The sequence below is a fragment of the Heteronotia binoei genome, chromosome 9 (assembly GCF_032191835.1).
Source record: "Heteronotia binoei isolate CCM8104 ecotype False Entrance Well chromosome 9, APGP_CSIRO_Hbin_v1, whole genome shotgun sequence".
Lineage (NCBI taxonomy): Eukaryota > Metazoa > Chordata > Lepidosauria > Squamata > Gekkonidae > Heteronotia > Heteronotia binoei.
Genome location: NC_083231.1, coordinates 125,878,189 through 125,894,986, shown reverse-complemented (window position 1 = coordinate 125,894,986; position 16,798 = coordinate 125,878,189). Strand labels below are relative to the sequence as shown.

General features: G+C 55.9%; 1 protein-coding gene across 1 annotated transcript in view; it reads left to right on the top strand.

The window, feature by feature from the left end:
* RAB11FIP5 (RAB11 family interacting protein 5) overlaps positions 1–16,798 on the top strand; it is a 65,347-nt gene that overhangs the window by 42,573 nt on the left and 5,976 nt on the right. The window contains 1 exon segment of the mRNA XM_060247441.1: positions 3,462–5,297. Within this exon segment, the coding sequence (XP_060103424.1) occupies positions 3,462–5,297 (1,836 nt within the window).

Here is a 16,798-nt window from a genome sequence, read left to right as displayed (position 1 = left end):
TGCCCAGCTGCAAGTGACTGAATTAGCAGGGGTGGCAGACGTGACTCAGATCTACTAACAGTGGTCCAGGACGGGTTGATGATTGAATCGCCAAGGGATGCAAAGGAGGTTCTGAGAGCGCTGGTGGTGGTTTTCTCAACCTGGGTCCTGGGCAGTGTTCCTTCTAAGATGCAATCTTGTGAGCAACAATTCTCCTTTGTGAGCGACTGGCATGAAAGTGGTAAGCTCCTGCATGCGTTAGTGTGCTCTGGGGCCCTCCTTCCTGAGCGCAAACAAAAATCTGTGAGGCAGAGGCTAAAAAACTGAGCTAGCTCACGCTAACTCAGCTCAGAAGGAACCCTGGTCCTGGGTCTGCATAGGAGGAGCTCTGGAGGGTCAAATAAGATTAGCATGCCCCTGGAATTTGCAGGTAGCCAGGCTGTTTGCTCTTGAAGGTGCCTGGCAAAACACATCCCTTCAAGGCTTTTTTTGTAGCAGGAGCTCCTTTGCATATTAGGCCACAAACCCCTGGTGCAGCCAATCCTCCTGCAGCTTGCAGTAGGCCCTGTGCAAAGAGGCCTGTGAGCTCTTGGAGGATTGGCTACATCATGGGGGTGTGGCCCAATATGCAAAGGAGCTCCTGCTACAAAAAAAAGGCCTGCATTCCTTAAACTAGAGACCTTGCCTTGATGACAAAAGGGATGGATTTCAGAAGGGCAGACTACCTTGGGGTGTGAAAAGACTCACGGGGGAGGGCAAGCAGGGTCAAGGAGGTGGTGCGGTAGTGGTCAAAAACTGTGCTCCCATGCCCACCAAATCCCATCCAGCGTGCTTATTCAGAGTAACTTGAGAATTGACTGTAGTTGGCGTGGAGTTCCAAAGTTACTTGGTTGCTAGCAGTGGAGTTTTTATCTGATGTTTTTGGTGCTCATCTCTCTCAGGTCTGCTGTAGCTTAGGTGCCAGTTTTGGTGTGTGTGTGTGTGTGTGTGTGTGTGTGTGTGTGTGACTGAGTAGTCCAAGTGTTCAGAGCTCTCCCTGGTCATCTTTCCTGTGTCCGAGAGTTTCAGGGTGTGATCTCTGGTCTCTGACCGCTGTTGACGGGAGTCTGGGCGTTGCGCTTCTCCCAGCTTTTAAAATCTTGGTTTGGAGTGAGGGTCCCCTTGATGAAGCCCCTTAATGCTTTCCTGGCAGAGAGGTATTTTCCTGATTGCTGCTGCAGAATGCATTGAATCAGAGACATGCCCCCCCTTCAAGGTTTCCTGGGTGAAAGATCTCCCTCTGCCCTTCTTCAGGCAGACTCTGTGCTTGGCTTTAAGGACCGTCTCCACATGCCGTTGGGTAAAGGGAAGGTGTCCTCTTTGGCTAGTGGGAAGAAACACATTTTTTCTTTGGAGGTTTGTGAACGGAGTCAGTGAAGTGAAAGGCAAGGTTTTATTCTGAATGAAAGTATGATATTTTTAAATTTTAGATGTTCCTTAGTATTAGGTAAAAATGTCTATATATACTGTGGACAGGCACATTTCCAAGAGTGTTTTAAAATGTAGCTGCAGCAGCGATTACAATGCTATGATATATTTCATGATAGTACAGTAAAGGTTTCAGTGTTTTCAGTGTTATAGAATTTAACTTAACATCGGAACGTGCTGGTAGTTCTGTCTGCTGCGATGACTATATGAGAATGTTTCTATCCAAGTAATACACTGTCTTTTCACAGCAGAAAAGAATAGTAGGCCAGTTGTTTCTTAGACTGACAACATTTGTGGCAGGGGAGGGAGGCGCTTTTGGCTAGTCACTGCAGTCCCTTCAGATGCAGCTCGAATGGGAGTCCCTCTGGAAGGGGGAGTGATTTCAGATGCTGATGACATTAGCAGACAAATGAGAATAGCAGGCGTGATTGGATTAGGCGTGATATGCAGAGAGAGGTGGTAGGCGTGGAGAAATCTGCATTGGTAATAAGACAGGAGACCTAGGTCTCGATTCGTTCCATGTGGATGCAGTGTCTTGAGCTTTGTTATCAGTTGCAATTCAGCCGTCTCTGAGATTAGAGAGACTACTGGCCTGCAACTAATAATGAAGCTTAAGACAACGCAGGCCCTGGACTGAATCAAGACCCAGATTAACTGATTTGTAATGAAACAATCCTGTCTCATTACAAATCAATGCAGATTTCTCCATATCTCTCTGCATATCACACCTAATCCAATCACAACTGCTATTGTTGTTTGTTTGCTAATGTCATCAGCACCTCCACTTTTCAATATATATTATCATAGAGTTGGAAGGGACCTCCAGGGTCATCTAGTCCAACCCCCCCATACAATGCAGGAAATTCACAAATACCTCCCCTGCCTCATACACACATTCTCAGTGACCCCTCCATGCCCAGAAAATGGCAAAAACCTCCAGGACCCCTGGCCAAACTGGCCTGGAGAAAAATTACTGAATGATTCCAAAGTGGCAAACAGCATTTCCCTGGGTGTGTACGAAAGGGCCATGAGAACTAAGCACCAATAGAGCCCTTCCTTCCCTCCCTCTCATGATCTGCCTAATTTGCAGAATCAGCCTTGCTGTCAGATGCCCATCTAGCCTCTGTTTCAAAACCTCCTCCAAAGGAAGAGAGAACATCACCTCCCAAAGAAGCCTGTTCCACAAGAAGGACAGGAAGTTCTTTCGGATGTTTAGCTGAAACCGTTTTTGATTCAATTTCAACCCTCAAGTTCCGGTCCAGCCTTCTGAGGGCAACAGAAAACAATTCTGCACCATCCTATGTGACAGCCCTTCAGGTGCTTGAAGATGGTGATCGTACCACCTCTCAGTTGTCTCCTCCAGGTTAACCATCCCCAGCTCCTTCAGCCGTTCCTCACAGGACTTGGTCTCCAGACCCCTCACCGTCTTCGTGAGGACAGAGGGGCTCACCTTCTAGCTGCATCTGAAGACGGGCTCCCCAAAAGAAGCTCCTCCCCTGCGGCCACCAATTGTGTTAGTCTTCCTTCTGCTGCAGACAAGCCACCAGGGCTCTCGAAGGAGGGGGGGGGCTGGCGTGGAATGGCCGGTGTCCGGAACGGGGTGGGGGGAGCCAGTGAACTGTCAGAGTGCTTGGTGGGTGGCGCTGGGGCAGGGGTGGGGAGTAACATTGTGGGGAGGATGCCTTTCCATGCCTACCTGGATTACCTCTCCTGCCTCCCTGTGGCTCTCCATCCTTTCCAGCTCCTCCATTCTCATTGCTCTCTACTCAGCTTTTCCAGTCTGGGTGGGGGTGGAAGACATCTCAGTCATGGGGTGGCTCCATGAATCGGGGGAGGCGGGACCGCTCTGTCTTCCACCCAGCCTGGAAATCTCCCCTAGGCCGAGCCCTGCTCCTCCTGCTTTCTTCTGGCCCTCCCCCCCACCCCCCAGCCCTCTTGCAGCAGCTCCCCTCCTTCCCCCCCCCTGCTCAGGGGCCAAGTACTAAACTCCTCTCCCCCGCTCGCTTTCTCTCTAGTTCCCAGCCTGGGCTGCTGGCTGCGCCTGAGGCCTGTGAGGATCGTGGCCCCTCTGCCTTCCTAAGAGCTGGAACCCCGCAGCCCGAGTCTGCCCCCCAAAGCCTGGGTGCCTTTGAGCCAGCGGCTGCTGCTAGCCCCCCTCTGGAATGGGGCGACCCCTTCGACGCCTTGGCAACCAGCAGGCTCAGGCCAGGAGCTCAGAGAGAGCCGCCGTTGCCGTCGCCACCGTGGGACACTGCCTCAGAAGGCCTCCCTGACCGTGACCGTCCTGAGGAGGATGTGAGCCTGCCCCACGTCTCCCCCCTGCGATGGCCGAGCAGCCTGGGCGTGGCGCCTGAAGAGACGTTGGTGGGCGATGAGGGTTTGGGGGAGCAGCCGTGGGGCCGGCCTGCCCTCTCTCCCTCAGCGGCCTGTGAGGAGGAAGCGCTTTCTGGAGGGGGCCCGAACTGGGCAGAGCCGCCCCCGGCAGCAGCAGCCGCAGATCCCTGGGGAGAGGCCTGGGAAGCCTTGGCGGCAGGAGCGCCTGCAATATCCGCTGGCTCTGAGCTGCCCCTCGGTCAGGCCTTGGAGAGCAACGCCGGCAGCCGGCCTGGCTCTCCGGAGAAGAGTCCTCTGAGCTCCCCCGCAGGAAGCAGACTGGAGAGGCCCCTTGGTGTGAGCCTGACTGCTGAGGCCTCGGCCGGCCTGTGTGTCTGGGACCCTGCCAGGCAAGAACAAGTTGCCCTCCGGATGCCCCCAGATGCCCCCGGGCCACAGCCCCCATCTGGTGAGGGCCAGCTGCCTGCGGAGGAGGCCAACCAGTGGGGAGGGGAGGAGGCAGCCTCAGCCCCGCCCAAGCCCCCCCGGAGGTTCACCCCCCTCGGCCTGCAGGTGGAGGAGGAAGCAGAAGAGCCGAGGTGTGAAAGCCAGGCGAGCCCAGTGGGGGGAGGGGGCGGGCAGGGCCCCCCCGGGGGTGATGGCAGCGCAGGTGGCGAGAGCGTGCCTCCTGCTGCAGACGATGGCCCTGTCCGAGCTGATGAGCACGCCGGGCAGCCCGAGACTCTCTCGGCCCTCTCTTCTGGGCCGCTGCCCGTGGCTGAGGAGGGGGGCCTTGGGCCTTCCAGAGCCCCGCAGGGCCCTGAGCCCAGCCCCTCAGTGCTCTTCTGGACTGCCCTGGAGGAGCAGCTGCTGCAGTCCCCCGAGCGGGCCAGAGGCCTCGGCCAGGGCACCTCCGCTCTGGAGCCCAGCCTGGAGCAGGGAGGGGAGGCGGATGCCACTGGGGGCCTGAGCAGCTGGGCTCTATCTGCTGTGGCTGCCTGCCCCCAGGTTTTAGGGAGCGACACGCCAAGACAAGGCGATGGCGATTCTGAGCTCTCCTCCAGCTGGTCGGATGACAGAGTGGTGGACTTCAAGAAGGCCGCCTTCTGGCAGGCGGAGAAGGGAGAAGAGAGCAGCAGCCCCAGCAACCCCTTCGTGGCCCGAGGCGGCCCTCAGAACAACCCCTTTGTGGAGAGGCCTCCTGGCCCACTTCCTGCCCTCCCCGGCTTCAGAGACCTCCACGCAGAGGCTGCCCCGCCAGGATTGCTTCCTCCTCCCTCTCAGGAGCAGCCTGCAGCTCCCGTCCTGCATGGCCACCAGCCCCTGGCCTCCTCCACGCCTTCCCTGGAGGAGGCCGCGAGTCCCAGGGAGTTCGACTTCCCTTCCCCCATTGTGCCTCCTGCCCCCGGCGAGGGCTCTGCAGACAGCGGCCTCCCCCTCCCTCCCCCACCACCCAGCATGGATGCTGCCGCAGCGTCTTCGGTCCCACCTGTGGAGCCTCGGCCGCCTGGCGAAGCACCTGTCCAGCAGACCACCAGGTGAGCCTTCTGGGTGTGGTGTTCTGGTGTGGCTCTCTCCCCTGCCCAGCTCCTGCCCTTGCCCTTGGCACCCTTCATGCTGCATGGCGTGTCATCCCATCTGGCTTGTTTCTTTTGGAAGGCAGCAGAGCTCACAGGACCCTGCAGCAGCTGCCGTGAGGCCGGCCAGCCAGCCGCTCTCCCTGGTGTGTGAGGAGATGCAGAGCTGACTCGGGTGTTACCCCCCCCCTCTCTCCCTTTTGCCTCCTCAGTGAGCATCACTCAGGCTGCTCAGTCGGGCACATGGGAGAGGAGGAGGAGGTGGCCTTTTGTGGAACTGGTGTGAGGGGCCGGGGCTCAGTGGGGGAGCATCCAGCCCCACACTTGGTATGCAGGAGGTCCCACTCCCAGGGGGAGTCCCTGCTGGCTCCAGCTAAAAGGGGCTGTGAAAGAACCTCTGTCTGAGACCCTGGACAGCCACTGCTGATGGGGGGGCGCTGCAGTGGCAGAGCACCTTGCTGGCGTGTGGAGATGGTCCCAGGCAGTGCTCCCTCTGAGCTGCAGAGTCTTGGGAGCAAAAATTCCACTTTGTGAGCTGGCATGAGAGTTATGCACTACTGCATAAATTAGTGTGCTCTGGGGTCATCCTCCTGAGCTAAGACAAAAATGTGTGAGCTGAAGGCTAAAAATCTCTTAGCTAGCTCACGCTTACTCAACTTAGAGGGAACACTGCCTGTGAGATAGGTGGAGCTGAGAGAGCTCTGACAGAAACTGCTCCTGAGCAGGACAACTCAGAGAGAGTTCAGACTGACCCAAGGTCACCTCAGCAGCTGCAAGCGGAGGAGTGGGGAATCAAACCTGGCTCTCCCGGATGAGAGTCCGTGCACTTCACCACTACACCAGACTGGCTCTCTGGAATACTTGAATGGCCGCTTCTGCCTCTGAGAGGCAATGCTGGTTTTCAGGGGTTCATTTCCATGCGGCTGCATCTGCTTGGCTGGAGGAGAGGAAGGTGCTTGGGTGAGAAGATGGGGAGGGACCTTTCCTCTTATAGCTGCTGGGGGAATGAGCGGGAAATGGCCGTTGACTCAGGAAGCCCTCCAAAGTGAGGCTGCTGTGAGCTGGGCCACAAGGGCTCTCCCAGTGGGGCTTCCGCCCAGCTCTGGTGCCTGAAGCGGCAGCTACCCCTTGGGCCAGTGCAGCACCCGCCATGGCCTGGGGGAGAAGTGGAAGCCAAGCTGTACCTCAAAGGGCAGCAGAAGGTGGCTTTGTTGAGTGCCTTCTATCGGTTCCTTGCTAGCCAAGCATTTCTGTGAAGGTCTGAAGCAGAACTGAAACTGCCCTTCTCAAAGGGCCACGAAATGCAGGAGGTGGAGGGCAAGGGAGGCACCGGTCTGGTCTTCCTTGTTCCATGCAGCAATATTCCGAAGGGGAGCTCTGTAGGGAGCCCTGGTGCCCCCGCAGCTGCTGCCCAGCTTTCTGGGGGAAGAGCTCAATTGCGGAAGGGGGGAGTGTTTAATCCAGGTTGCCTCATATTCAAAGGGGGCATCTCCCCCAATCCATCCCCAGAAAGAATGCCTAAATGTACATCAAAAGAAAATGGTGGGTGGGGATTCGGCACGATGAGCCTGCAGCCCATAAAATGCTGTGGGACTTCATGGAGTGGGGCAAACCGAAATCCTCCGCCTTTCCCTTGCCCGCTTGAGGTGGAGGGGGGCGGGTTCTGCTCCCTCTCATGACCTGCTTCCTGGTCGCTCTTGGCCTTGGGTAGTCAGATATGTTTCTCACCACACCCTTCACGCGATGAAGAGTGACGGTTGCCATGCTCTTCAGAACTTCATTGCCTCGTTGCCCAGGATAGGCTAAATCTTGGCTAGCACCTCTCGCAGAGAAGAAGGCTCACTGTCCTGAAATTGCCCTCTTCCTCCAGCCAGAGCTGAGCAGGTTGGCGCTGGCATTTTCTGGTCTGCTGGACTGGGCTCCCTTTCTGGGCCTGGTTGTGGTGGAGAGCGGGCCGTGTGAGGTGGAGGTGGGGAGCCTTAAGCAGACCTGTTTTGCTCCGAGGGGCACACGAAGTGGCCTTCTGCTGAATCAGACCCCCCTTGGCCCAGTCTTGTCTCCTCCGATGGGCAGTGGCTCTCCAGGCACTCTCAGGCAGGGTCTGTCGCTTCACTTCAGTGTGCTCCGGTCTGGCTGGATTCCGTCTGCTGAAACAAAGTGGGCTTTGGCAGTTAGTTGCAAGAGTAGAGGAGGCCCGGTGGGTCATTTGAAGGGGCTTTCCATGCAGCGAGCGTGATGGCGTGGCCATTTCAGGAGGCTGACGAAGGGTGCAGTGGCCACGACAGCCGCACCTTCAGGCTGGACCCTCGGGGAGCCTTCTGCCCGGCTGCTGTGGGGCTGCTCCTGAGGCAAGGCTTGGTGAGGGTCAGATAAAGGGAGCCAGTAACCTCCCGCTTGGAATCCTGTCGGGGCCCTGGCATGCTGAATGCGGCCCCAGGAAAACGCGGCTCATTTTCTGGTTCATTTCCCCCCTGGGGGAGGTGGGAGGGGTTTTCCCTGCCCCATGGCCTCAGAATTTCAAGTGTGTCCCCAGCGGCTTTGGGGTGGGGATGGAATTTTAATATCTTCTTCGTGGTCTCTGTGCATTCACACATATGGGTAATCCGCAGGATTGGTCCCAACCTCGGAGAATTCAAAGCAATCTTGATCGCAGATCTGGCGCGCCTCCCACTCGTCCTGGGGAGGAGGCAGGCACTGCGCATGCCTGGACGAGGGGGAGGCGCCTAGCCACTCAGTTTCTTCCTTACCGCCGACCGGATCGCACCTTCCTCGCTGATCTCCAACTCTTCATTGCAATCTTCAACGTTCACCTTCTCTTCGCTTCAATTCTTCGCTTCAATCTTCACCTTCTCCTTGGTATCGTATAAAAAAAAAAAAAAAAAAAAGACCTCTCTTCTACTATTTTTCCGGACTTCTCCCTCCCCCCCCCCCCCGGGCGGATGGAAGGAAGGGACAAAATAACTTTTAAACGTTGCACCCGCTGCGCTTCCAAAATCCCTTCGTCGGACGGTCACTCTCTTTGCCTTTTTTGCCTCGGAGAGACTCACCGTACAGACTCCTGCGTGCACTGCAGCCAGTTTGGCAAACAGGCCCGCAAAAATCGTGCCGCGAGGCTCAGGAGCCATCTTATGGAGACCTCCCTCCGACCGACCACGCCGCATGGCGGACAACAACAACTCGCGCCATCTTCCCCACTTCTCGCGGGAGAGACGCAGTCGGCAGCTTCTGCGACTCAAGGTCCCTGCAAGCCCAAGTCTGGCAAGCACACCAAAAAGTCGGATGACACCAGAAAGCGCCGCCGCTCCGATTCTGCCCACGCGGACCCGACGGGCAATGTAAGCTCTAAGAAGCCTAAGACCCGGCCATCAGATCAAACCGGACAACACTCGGGTTCGAATCCGACCACGAGCTCGACCGCAACTAAACAGAAGGCATCGAACCCGATCGCAGACGGCTCGGGCTCGATCCCGAAAACTCCGACATCGAAGTCGACGGCAACACCGTCTGTCACACCGTTAGAAATCGTGCGCATCTCATCTAAGTCCCCATCGATATCGAACTCTCCACCGGACCAGATACTGGAGACTCACTCTCCTATATCCGTCAGCAGTCACCGTCCTCTCGACCCTCGTAAATTCGTGGATCTCTCACAACCACTGGACGCCCACGCTCTGACCCGAGAGCCTTCGACTCCTAGAGTCCTTCCAACCAGACCAAGATCCCGCAGTCGCCGACGGTCACACAGCCGCCGCAGGGAGAGATACTATTATTACTCCCCATCGAGGTCCAGGTCCCCGTCCCCTCGGGACCGAAGACGGCACCGACGATCTCCGTCCTACGAGGTCTACCGCACAGACCCGAGAGACCGTCACTACCGCAGCTATCATGACTCTCCTCGGTACCGGGACCGCATGGACAGACCAGACCGAACCCGTTACCGAGATGTGTCTCCACGCAGACATCACCCTGATTTGGACACATTGCTTCGGCATCGTGACGAACCCACGCGCCGTAGCGCCGAACCGAAACTCCCTTCACCACTCGAATCCATGCGCGTTGTTCCTGACAAACAGCCGGCACCCCTCCAACCCCAGCCTGACCCGCACCAAGAAACCGAGGACGACTCCGAGCAGGAACTCTCCGACTCCGACCACTCTTCGGGCTCGGACTTACAGTCTCCGGACTCCGACATAGCAAAGCCAGCGGAACTATCGCCGTCAGAGGGCCCAAAGTCATACCTCGACCTCGTCTCGAATATGGCGAACTCACTGAACCTGAAGCTCAACACCGACGCACCCAGAGTTTCGGACGTCGTATTCGACCTAGTTCATGCGGATCTACCATCAAGCTCTTCTCTCCCCATGCTCCCTGTCCTTCTGGAAACGCTCAAGGAAGCATGGGACAAACCGGCATCGGTACCACCAACATCCAAAAGGGTTGAAGCCCTTTATAAGATACACGCACCGGACTCGAAGTTTCTATTCACACACCCGGCTCCGAACTCGATCATTGTCCATTCTTCGTCGAAGTCCAAACAAACCAGGCACCCAGTGCCCCCAGAGCGGGAAGGCAAAAAGCTCGACACCATTGGGAGGAAGATATACTCCCTCACAACGGCCACGACTAAAATACATAATTACATGGCATGCTTCTCAGCATACGCCTACAACTTGACCACCTTCCTTAACACACTGATCCCATCTCTACCTGAGGCATCCCAGAAATCAGCGACCAATGCCTTGCAGGAGCTAGCCAGAGTAAGCAAGCAGCAGATCAACACCGCTCGTCACGCTGCACAGTGTTCCTCCAAAACCTTGGCCTCAGCCATAGCCCTTCGCAGACACGCCTGGCTTAGATCCTCGTCCCTTCAACCTGACATCAAGTACAAGGTTGAGGATTTGCCCTTCGATGGCCTTGGTTTATTCAATGCAACTACGGATGACATTCTCACATCGGTAGACGATGGCAGGAAGAGGGCGAAACGACTGGGAGTCTCGCAACATCCAACCCAATTCAGCAGGCACAGGAACTGGAGGCCCGGCCATTATAAGGGAACCAGGTCCCCGAGACAACAGGAGCCATGGCGACGCAAACCACCACAATCTAAACCCTCCTTTCAGCACCGACGCCCTCAAACAGCCAAGAAACCTGCAGCTACTTCCAAACCGTCTCTTTGACCACCCTGCCCCGAGCCGTCCAGTTTCCCCCCATCAGCCGCAGCCTTCCACACACACTCGTCTGCAACCGTTCTACCCTGCCTGGAGAGACATCACTTTGGACTCCTGGGTCCTCGCCATCATTCAAAGGGGCTACCTAATAGAATTCGCATCCACTCCGAAACACCACAGATTCCTCACCACACCTCCGTCCACTCCCCTGCAGGCGGAAATCGCGTCTTTGCTGCACAAAGGCGCGATAGAACCAGTTCCACCTCAATACCATCGCACCGGATTTTATTCCCGTTACTTCCTGGTGCCAAAAAAGGACGGTGGACTCCGCCCCATCCTCGACCTCCGCAAACTCAACCTGCACATAACCTACAAGAAATTCCGTATGATCACACTCCAGGCAATCCTCCCGCTCATCCCAGAACAAGCATGGATGGCGTCCATAGACCTTCAGGATGCCTATTTCCACATCACAATCAATCACCGTCACAGAAGGTTTCTCAGGTTCGCCATCGGGGAACAGCACTTCCAGTTCTGCTCCCTCCCGTTCGGCCTATCCACAGCCCCGAGGGTTTTCACCAAGTGTATGGCAGTGGTAGCAGCCACACTACGTCAGCAACACATATCAATTTACCCGTACATAGACGACTGGCTGATCGTCGCACACTCAAAGGAACAGCTGCAACTGGACGTCTCCGCTACCCTCTCTCTCCTGGCCACCCTAGGCCTCCAAGTCAACCTATCAAAGTCCAAACTGGTTCCTACCCAGCGAATCCAGTTTATAGGAGCAGACATCTCCACAGTCTCTCAAACGGCCTCCCTACCTCAGGACAGAGTACTCGGTATACAGTCTCTGGCCACCACCATCATCGCCCAGCGATCTCAAACAGCCCTCACATTCCAGAGAATGTTAGGCCTCATGGCAGCAACCACCGCAGTTCTGTGCTTCGCGAAGCTCCACATGCGACCCCTACAGATGTGGTTCGTCAGGACCTTCCATCCGCACACACAGCACCAGTCCACGCTACTCACCCTCCCGCCACACATCATAACATCCCTCAAGTGGTGGACAATGGAACGTCACCTCCGCAAGGGCATGCCGTTCAAACAGGCACCCCCCTCGGTGATTGTCACCACAGACGCCTCCAAGTGGGGATGGGGAGCCCACTTGGGAGCCCTCACAGTACAGGGCCAGTGGTCAGACTACGAACGCTCTCTCCACATAAACTGCTTAGAGCTCCTCGCAGTGCACAAGGCCTTACGGTCCTTCCTCCCATCGCTGAGGAACCAGCACGTCCAGGTCACCTCCGACAACATCGCCACGGTATTTTACATCAACAGGCAGGGAGGCACCACCTCCATCAGACTCTGCAAGAGGGCCCTGGCGTTGTGGCACTGGAGCATAAGCCAGGGCATCTTCCTCACGGCTGTTCACCTACCAGGAACCGAAAACACCCAGGCAGATGCCCTGAGCCGCCACTCGACCAACAACCACGAGTGGTCCATCAACAGCAAATACATCCGACAGATCTTCAGCATCTTCGGGACCCCGAAAGTAGATGTATTTGCTTCACCGTCAAATGCCCAATGCATCCACTTCTACATGAGGGGTCCTCCGTCTCAACTCTCCAAAGGGGACGCCTTCCTCCAAACGTGGAAGGGAGCATTCCACTACCTCTTTCCTCCCGTTCCACTTATCACCAGAGTTCTACAGAAGATTCAAGTAGACCGCACGAATTGCATTCTAATAACCCCATGGTGGCCCCGCCAGCCATGGTTTACAACCTTGCTGCTTCTGTCCAACAATACATTCCTCCTACTTCCTCAAGCACAGGACCTCCTCTCCCAACAGGACGGCAAGGTCCTGCATCACAACCCGGCATCACTCAAATTGACAGCCTGGAGGATCAGTTTCTAGAGTTTCCCCCTGAGGTCCGCCAGGTCCTAGTGAATTCTAGGAAGCCATCCACTAGAAAATTCTATCTACTTAAGTGGAAGCGTTTCTCTCACTATGCCTCACAACACAACTTCGACCCTAGCTGCGCCACCATATCCCAGGTGCTAACCTATACCCTAACGCTCTCTAGGGCGGGGCTCTCATACTCTTCACTGAAGGTTCACCTGGCAGCCATCTCAGCCTTCCACCCCCGCATTGGGGGCACGACTGTCTTCTCTCACCATGCTACCAGAGCCTTCCTCAAGGGCATCATTCGCCTACACCCACCAGTCAAACAAATTCTTCCTACCTGGAGCCTTTCTCTCGTCCTAAGCCAGCTCATGAAACCGCCTTTTGAGCCCATGGCTTCTATTCCACTACACCTGCTGTCATGGAAGACAGCCTTACTCACGGCTCTCACCACAGGCAAGAGGGCCAGCGACATCTGTGCACTCAGGGCGGACCCACCATATACGATCTTTCACAATAGCACGGTGGTCCTCCGACCCGACCCGACATTCCTGCCAAAGGTCGTCTCTCCCTTTCACCTGGGGAGACAATCAACCATACCAGCTTTCTTTCAGCACCCCGCGGATGCAGGGCAAAGGGCGCTCCATAACCTGGACGCACGTAGGGCTCTAGCCTTCTACATAGACAGAACCCGCCAATTCCGTACAGACCCTAGACTCTTTGTCGCGTACGCCGCCCACAACAAGGGCAGCAAAATATCTACTCAGAGACTTTCCAAGTGGCTCGTTGCCGCTATTGAACTCTGCTACCAACTGGCGAAACAGCCAGTTCCTCAACACATACGAGCCCACTCGACCAGAGCCGTGGCTACCTCGTCAGCCTTCATGAAGGGCATCCCTATAGAGGACATCTGCGCTGCAGCCGTCTGGTCCTCTACATCTACCTTCGCCTCGCACTACGCTCTTGACGTCCGTGCCCGGCGTGATGCCTCCTTCGGACAAGCAGTGCTGCGCTCCATCTTCGACTAACCATCGTGAGTACTATACTCTTTATGTTTTTGTCCTAACCATGCATATTCTTACAGATCCAGCACCCACCTCCGAAGAAATAGCTCGCTAATCACCCATATGTGTGAATGCACAGAGACCACGAAGAAGATGGACAGGTTTCTTACCTGTAACTCGTGATCTTCGAGTGGTCATCTGTGCAATCACACAGACCCACCCAGCCTTCCCCGCTGCTGGACGCTCATCTAGCACATTCGTTTTCCACCTGTCCGGCGGCGGGAAGAAACTGAGTGGCTAGGCGCCTCCCCCTCGTCCAGGCATGCGCAGTGCCTGCCTCCTCCCCAGGACGAGTGGGAGGCGCGCCAGATCTGCGATCAAGATTGCTTTGAATTCTCCGAGGTTGGGACCAATCCTGCGGATTACCCATATGTGTGATTGCACAGATGACCACTCGAAGATCACGAGTTACAGGTAAGAAACCTGTCCATCTGCTGAGTGACTTCGCATGCCTAATTTATGACCAATCTTAACCACTAAACCGTCTTTCTAAGAGCATCAAATACAGTATGCGGTATTTCCTCCCCCCTCACCACCACGGGGGAGCAAAGTGGGTGGGGCTCTTATGGAGGGAGGGTGGGAGCACAATGGCCCTGTGGGGTGACTTTCCATGTCATGCTTCTAATATGTGGCCTTAAAATAGTTTCCCCCTCCCGCACCTGGAAATTGGAGGGAAGGGAGGGGGCCACTGGTTCAGCTGCTGCAGAGCACGCAGGGTGGATCTGGCCTGTGCCCCCCACTCTTTCCGGTGTGAACTGCAAGGGGTGCTCTCCTGTGCATGGGGACTGCATGCCCTCCCCCCAGTGATGTTTTTCTGTCCTGAAACAGTTGGGTGGGGATGCGGGGTGGGGCTGGGGGATTACACGCTGGTTGGCTCATGGAGGGGGTACAACATGCTTGTTTTCAGATTTAATTTTAAGCAGGCTATTTTGAAAAAATTAACACTCTATAAACTAATATTATTTCATTGGTTTTTCAGAAGAGATGTCCCCCCCTCCAGTTTTTCTTTATTTCATTTTGAGGGGGGGGAGTGGGGAATAGAGGAAGGCCTCTGGGCCTTGCTGGGGGGAGTCATCTCTGTCGAGGAGGCCCTTTTTGCAGCACTCAAGGCATCCTTGCAAACCTGAGCTGTGTGGCTTTGGAGAGCCTCAGCCACCCTCTGGGCTGTTAAGTTAAGGGGTGGGTGGGGGTGGGATGATGGCTTCTGTGCTGCATGATAAAATAAGATAAGATAAGATAAGATAAGATAAATTTATTTTTATATCCCGCCCTCCCCCGCCAGTGGCGGGCTCAGGGCGGCTCACAGACACGGAACACCGTGATATAAATAAAATACAATGTAAAACAAACAATTTTAAAATACAATTCAGTTACAAATTCAATCACATAGTTAATTAGATGGATAAAACGGTGCTATAAAGTGCAATAGATCGCGATCATGTACAGGATGGCGGAATGGCTACAGATCCGTTTAACCAGGTTCTGTCCCAAAGGCAAGCTGAAACGGAGAGGTTTTGCAAGCCCTGCAGAACTGGTTCAGGTCCTGCAGGGCTCGCACCATCTCTGGAAGTTGATTCCACCATCGAGGGGCCATTGCTGAAAAGGCTTGCTCCCTGGTTGTCTTCAGTCTAGCCTCTCTTGGCCCAGGGATTTTTAAGAGGTTTTGGGAGCTAGATCTCAGTGCTCTCTGGGGAACATATGGGGAGAGGCGGTCCCTGAGGTAGGCAGGTCCTCGGCCATATAGGGCTTTAAAGGTGATAACCAGCACCTTATAGCGAACACGGTACACAACCGGCAGCCAGTGCAGATCCCGCAGCCCAGGCTGCACGTGTTCCCACCGAGGTAGTCCCAGCAGCAGCCTGGCCGCCGCGTTCTGCACTACCTGAAGTTTCCGTGTTCGGCATAAGGGCAGCCCCATGTAGAGGGCATTGCAGTAGTCTAGTCTCGAGGTGACCGTTGCGTGGATCACAGTTGCTAGGTCGCTGCGTTCCAAGAAGGGAGCCAACTGCCTCGCCCTCTTGAGATGGAAGAAGGCGGATCTGGCCGTGGCAGCTATCTGGGCCTCCATTGATAAAGAGGATTCCAGTAGCACTCCCAGGCTCTTGACCCTGCGCACTGGTATCAGTGGCGCACCGTCAAAAGCCAGTAGGGTGATCTCCCCTCCTGGTCCGCCCCGGCCCACGCAAAGGACCTCAGTCTTCGCCGGATTCAACTTCAGCCCACTCAGCCTGAGCCAGTCAGCCACGGCTTGTAACGCCTGGTCCAAATTTATAGGGACATCGCCAGTCCGGCCGTCCATCAATAGATAGAGCTGGGTATCATCAGCGTACTGATGACAACCAAGCCCGTACTTCTGTGCCAACCAAGCCCGTACCTCCCAAAACCTCTCTGATGCAGGGAAGGCAGAGAGGAGGTCAGTTCAAGGCGTCCCTTCCCCTCTGCGGACGGTTCTGGAAGCTGAGCTGGCTGCAGTCAGCATTCCATTGGGTTGTCAGTGCTGAGTTGGGAAACTCCCACGGCTGGCAGGCCAGAATAGGTGAGGTAGGTGGCTGCCTCTCCCACCACTCTGAGAGCAGCGGGACTGCGGGTTGGTGTGTGCTCTCCTCCAAGCCTGGAACAGCCTCGCTCTGAGGCTGCCTCCCCTTGAGGAGCAAGGCACAGGAGCCCTGCAGCTCCCTTTGCGGCCCCCGCTGGATGAAAGGGGCACCATCACCTCCTTCCGACCCTCATGGTGGGGGTGGCGCAGGTGTTGGGGTGGCCCCAGTGCCACCCCTGGAAACTCCTGATGGCTTGGGTGGGGGAGAGAGACCTCAGCAGGGATGTGATGCCACACAGCACCGCCCCCCCCCCCAAGCATCCATTTCCTCCAGGGCATCTGTCATCTGGAGATCAGTTGTCCTTTTGGGAGATCTGCAGGCCCCACCTGGAGGTTGGCAGCCCCATGTTCCTTGGTGGACAAGATCCTGCTTGAGTCCCTCGGTCCATGTAGGCAGAACGGCAGCTTTCACTGAAGTTCTTCTTACCCCTCAAATGAAAATCAATGGAATGTTCCTAATTGCTAAGGAGTATCCGGCTTGCTGGGGGGAAAGTGCAGATGGCTGGGGAAGGCAAGGGCCAACCACTCCGCAAAACGTCTGCCAAGAAAACGTTCACCCCATGAGTCGGTAATGACCTGGCGCTTGCGCAGGGGACCGGCTGCCTTTGCTTTGCCTTTTTAATTGCTCCGGAGCACATCAGATGCCAGCAGGGGGAGCCCTTGCAAAGCAGATCTCCCGCCTGGGGAAGGCGCCTCCGAGCCGGGAGCCTGGCTGGGCCACACCGCTG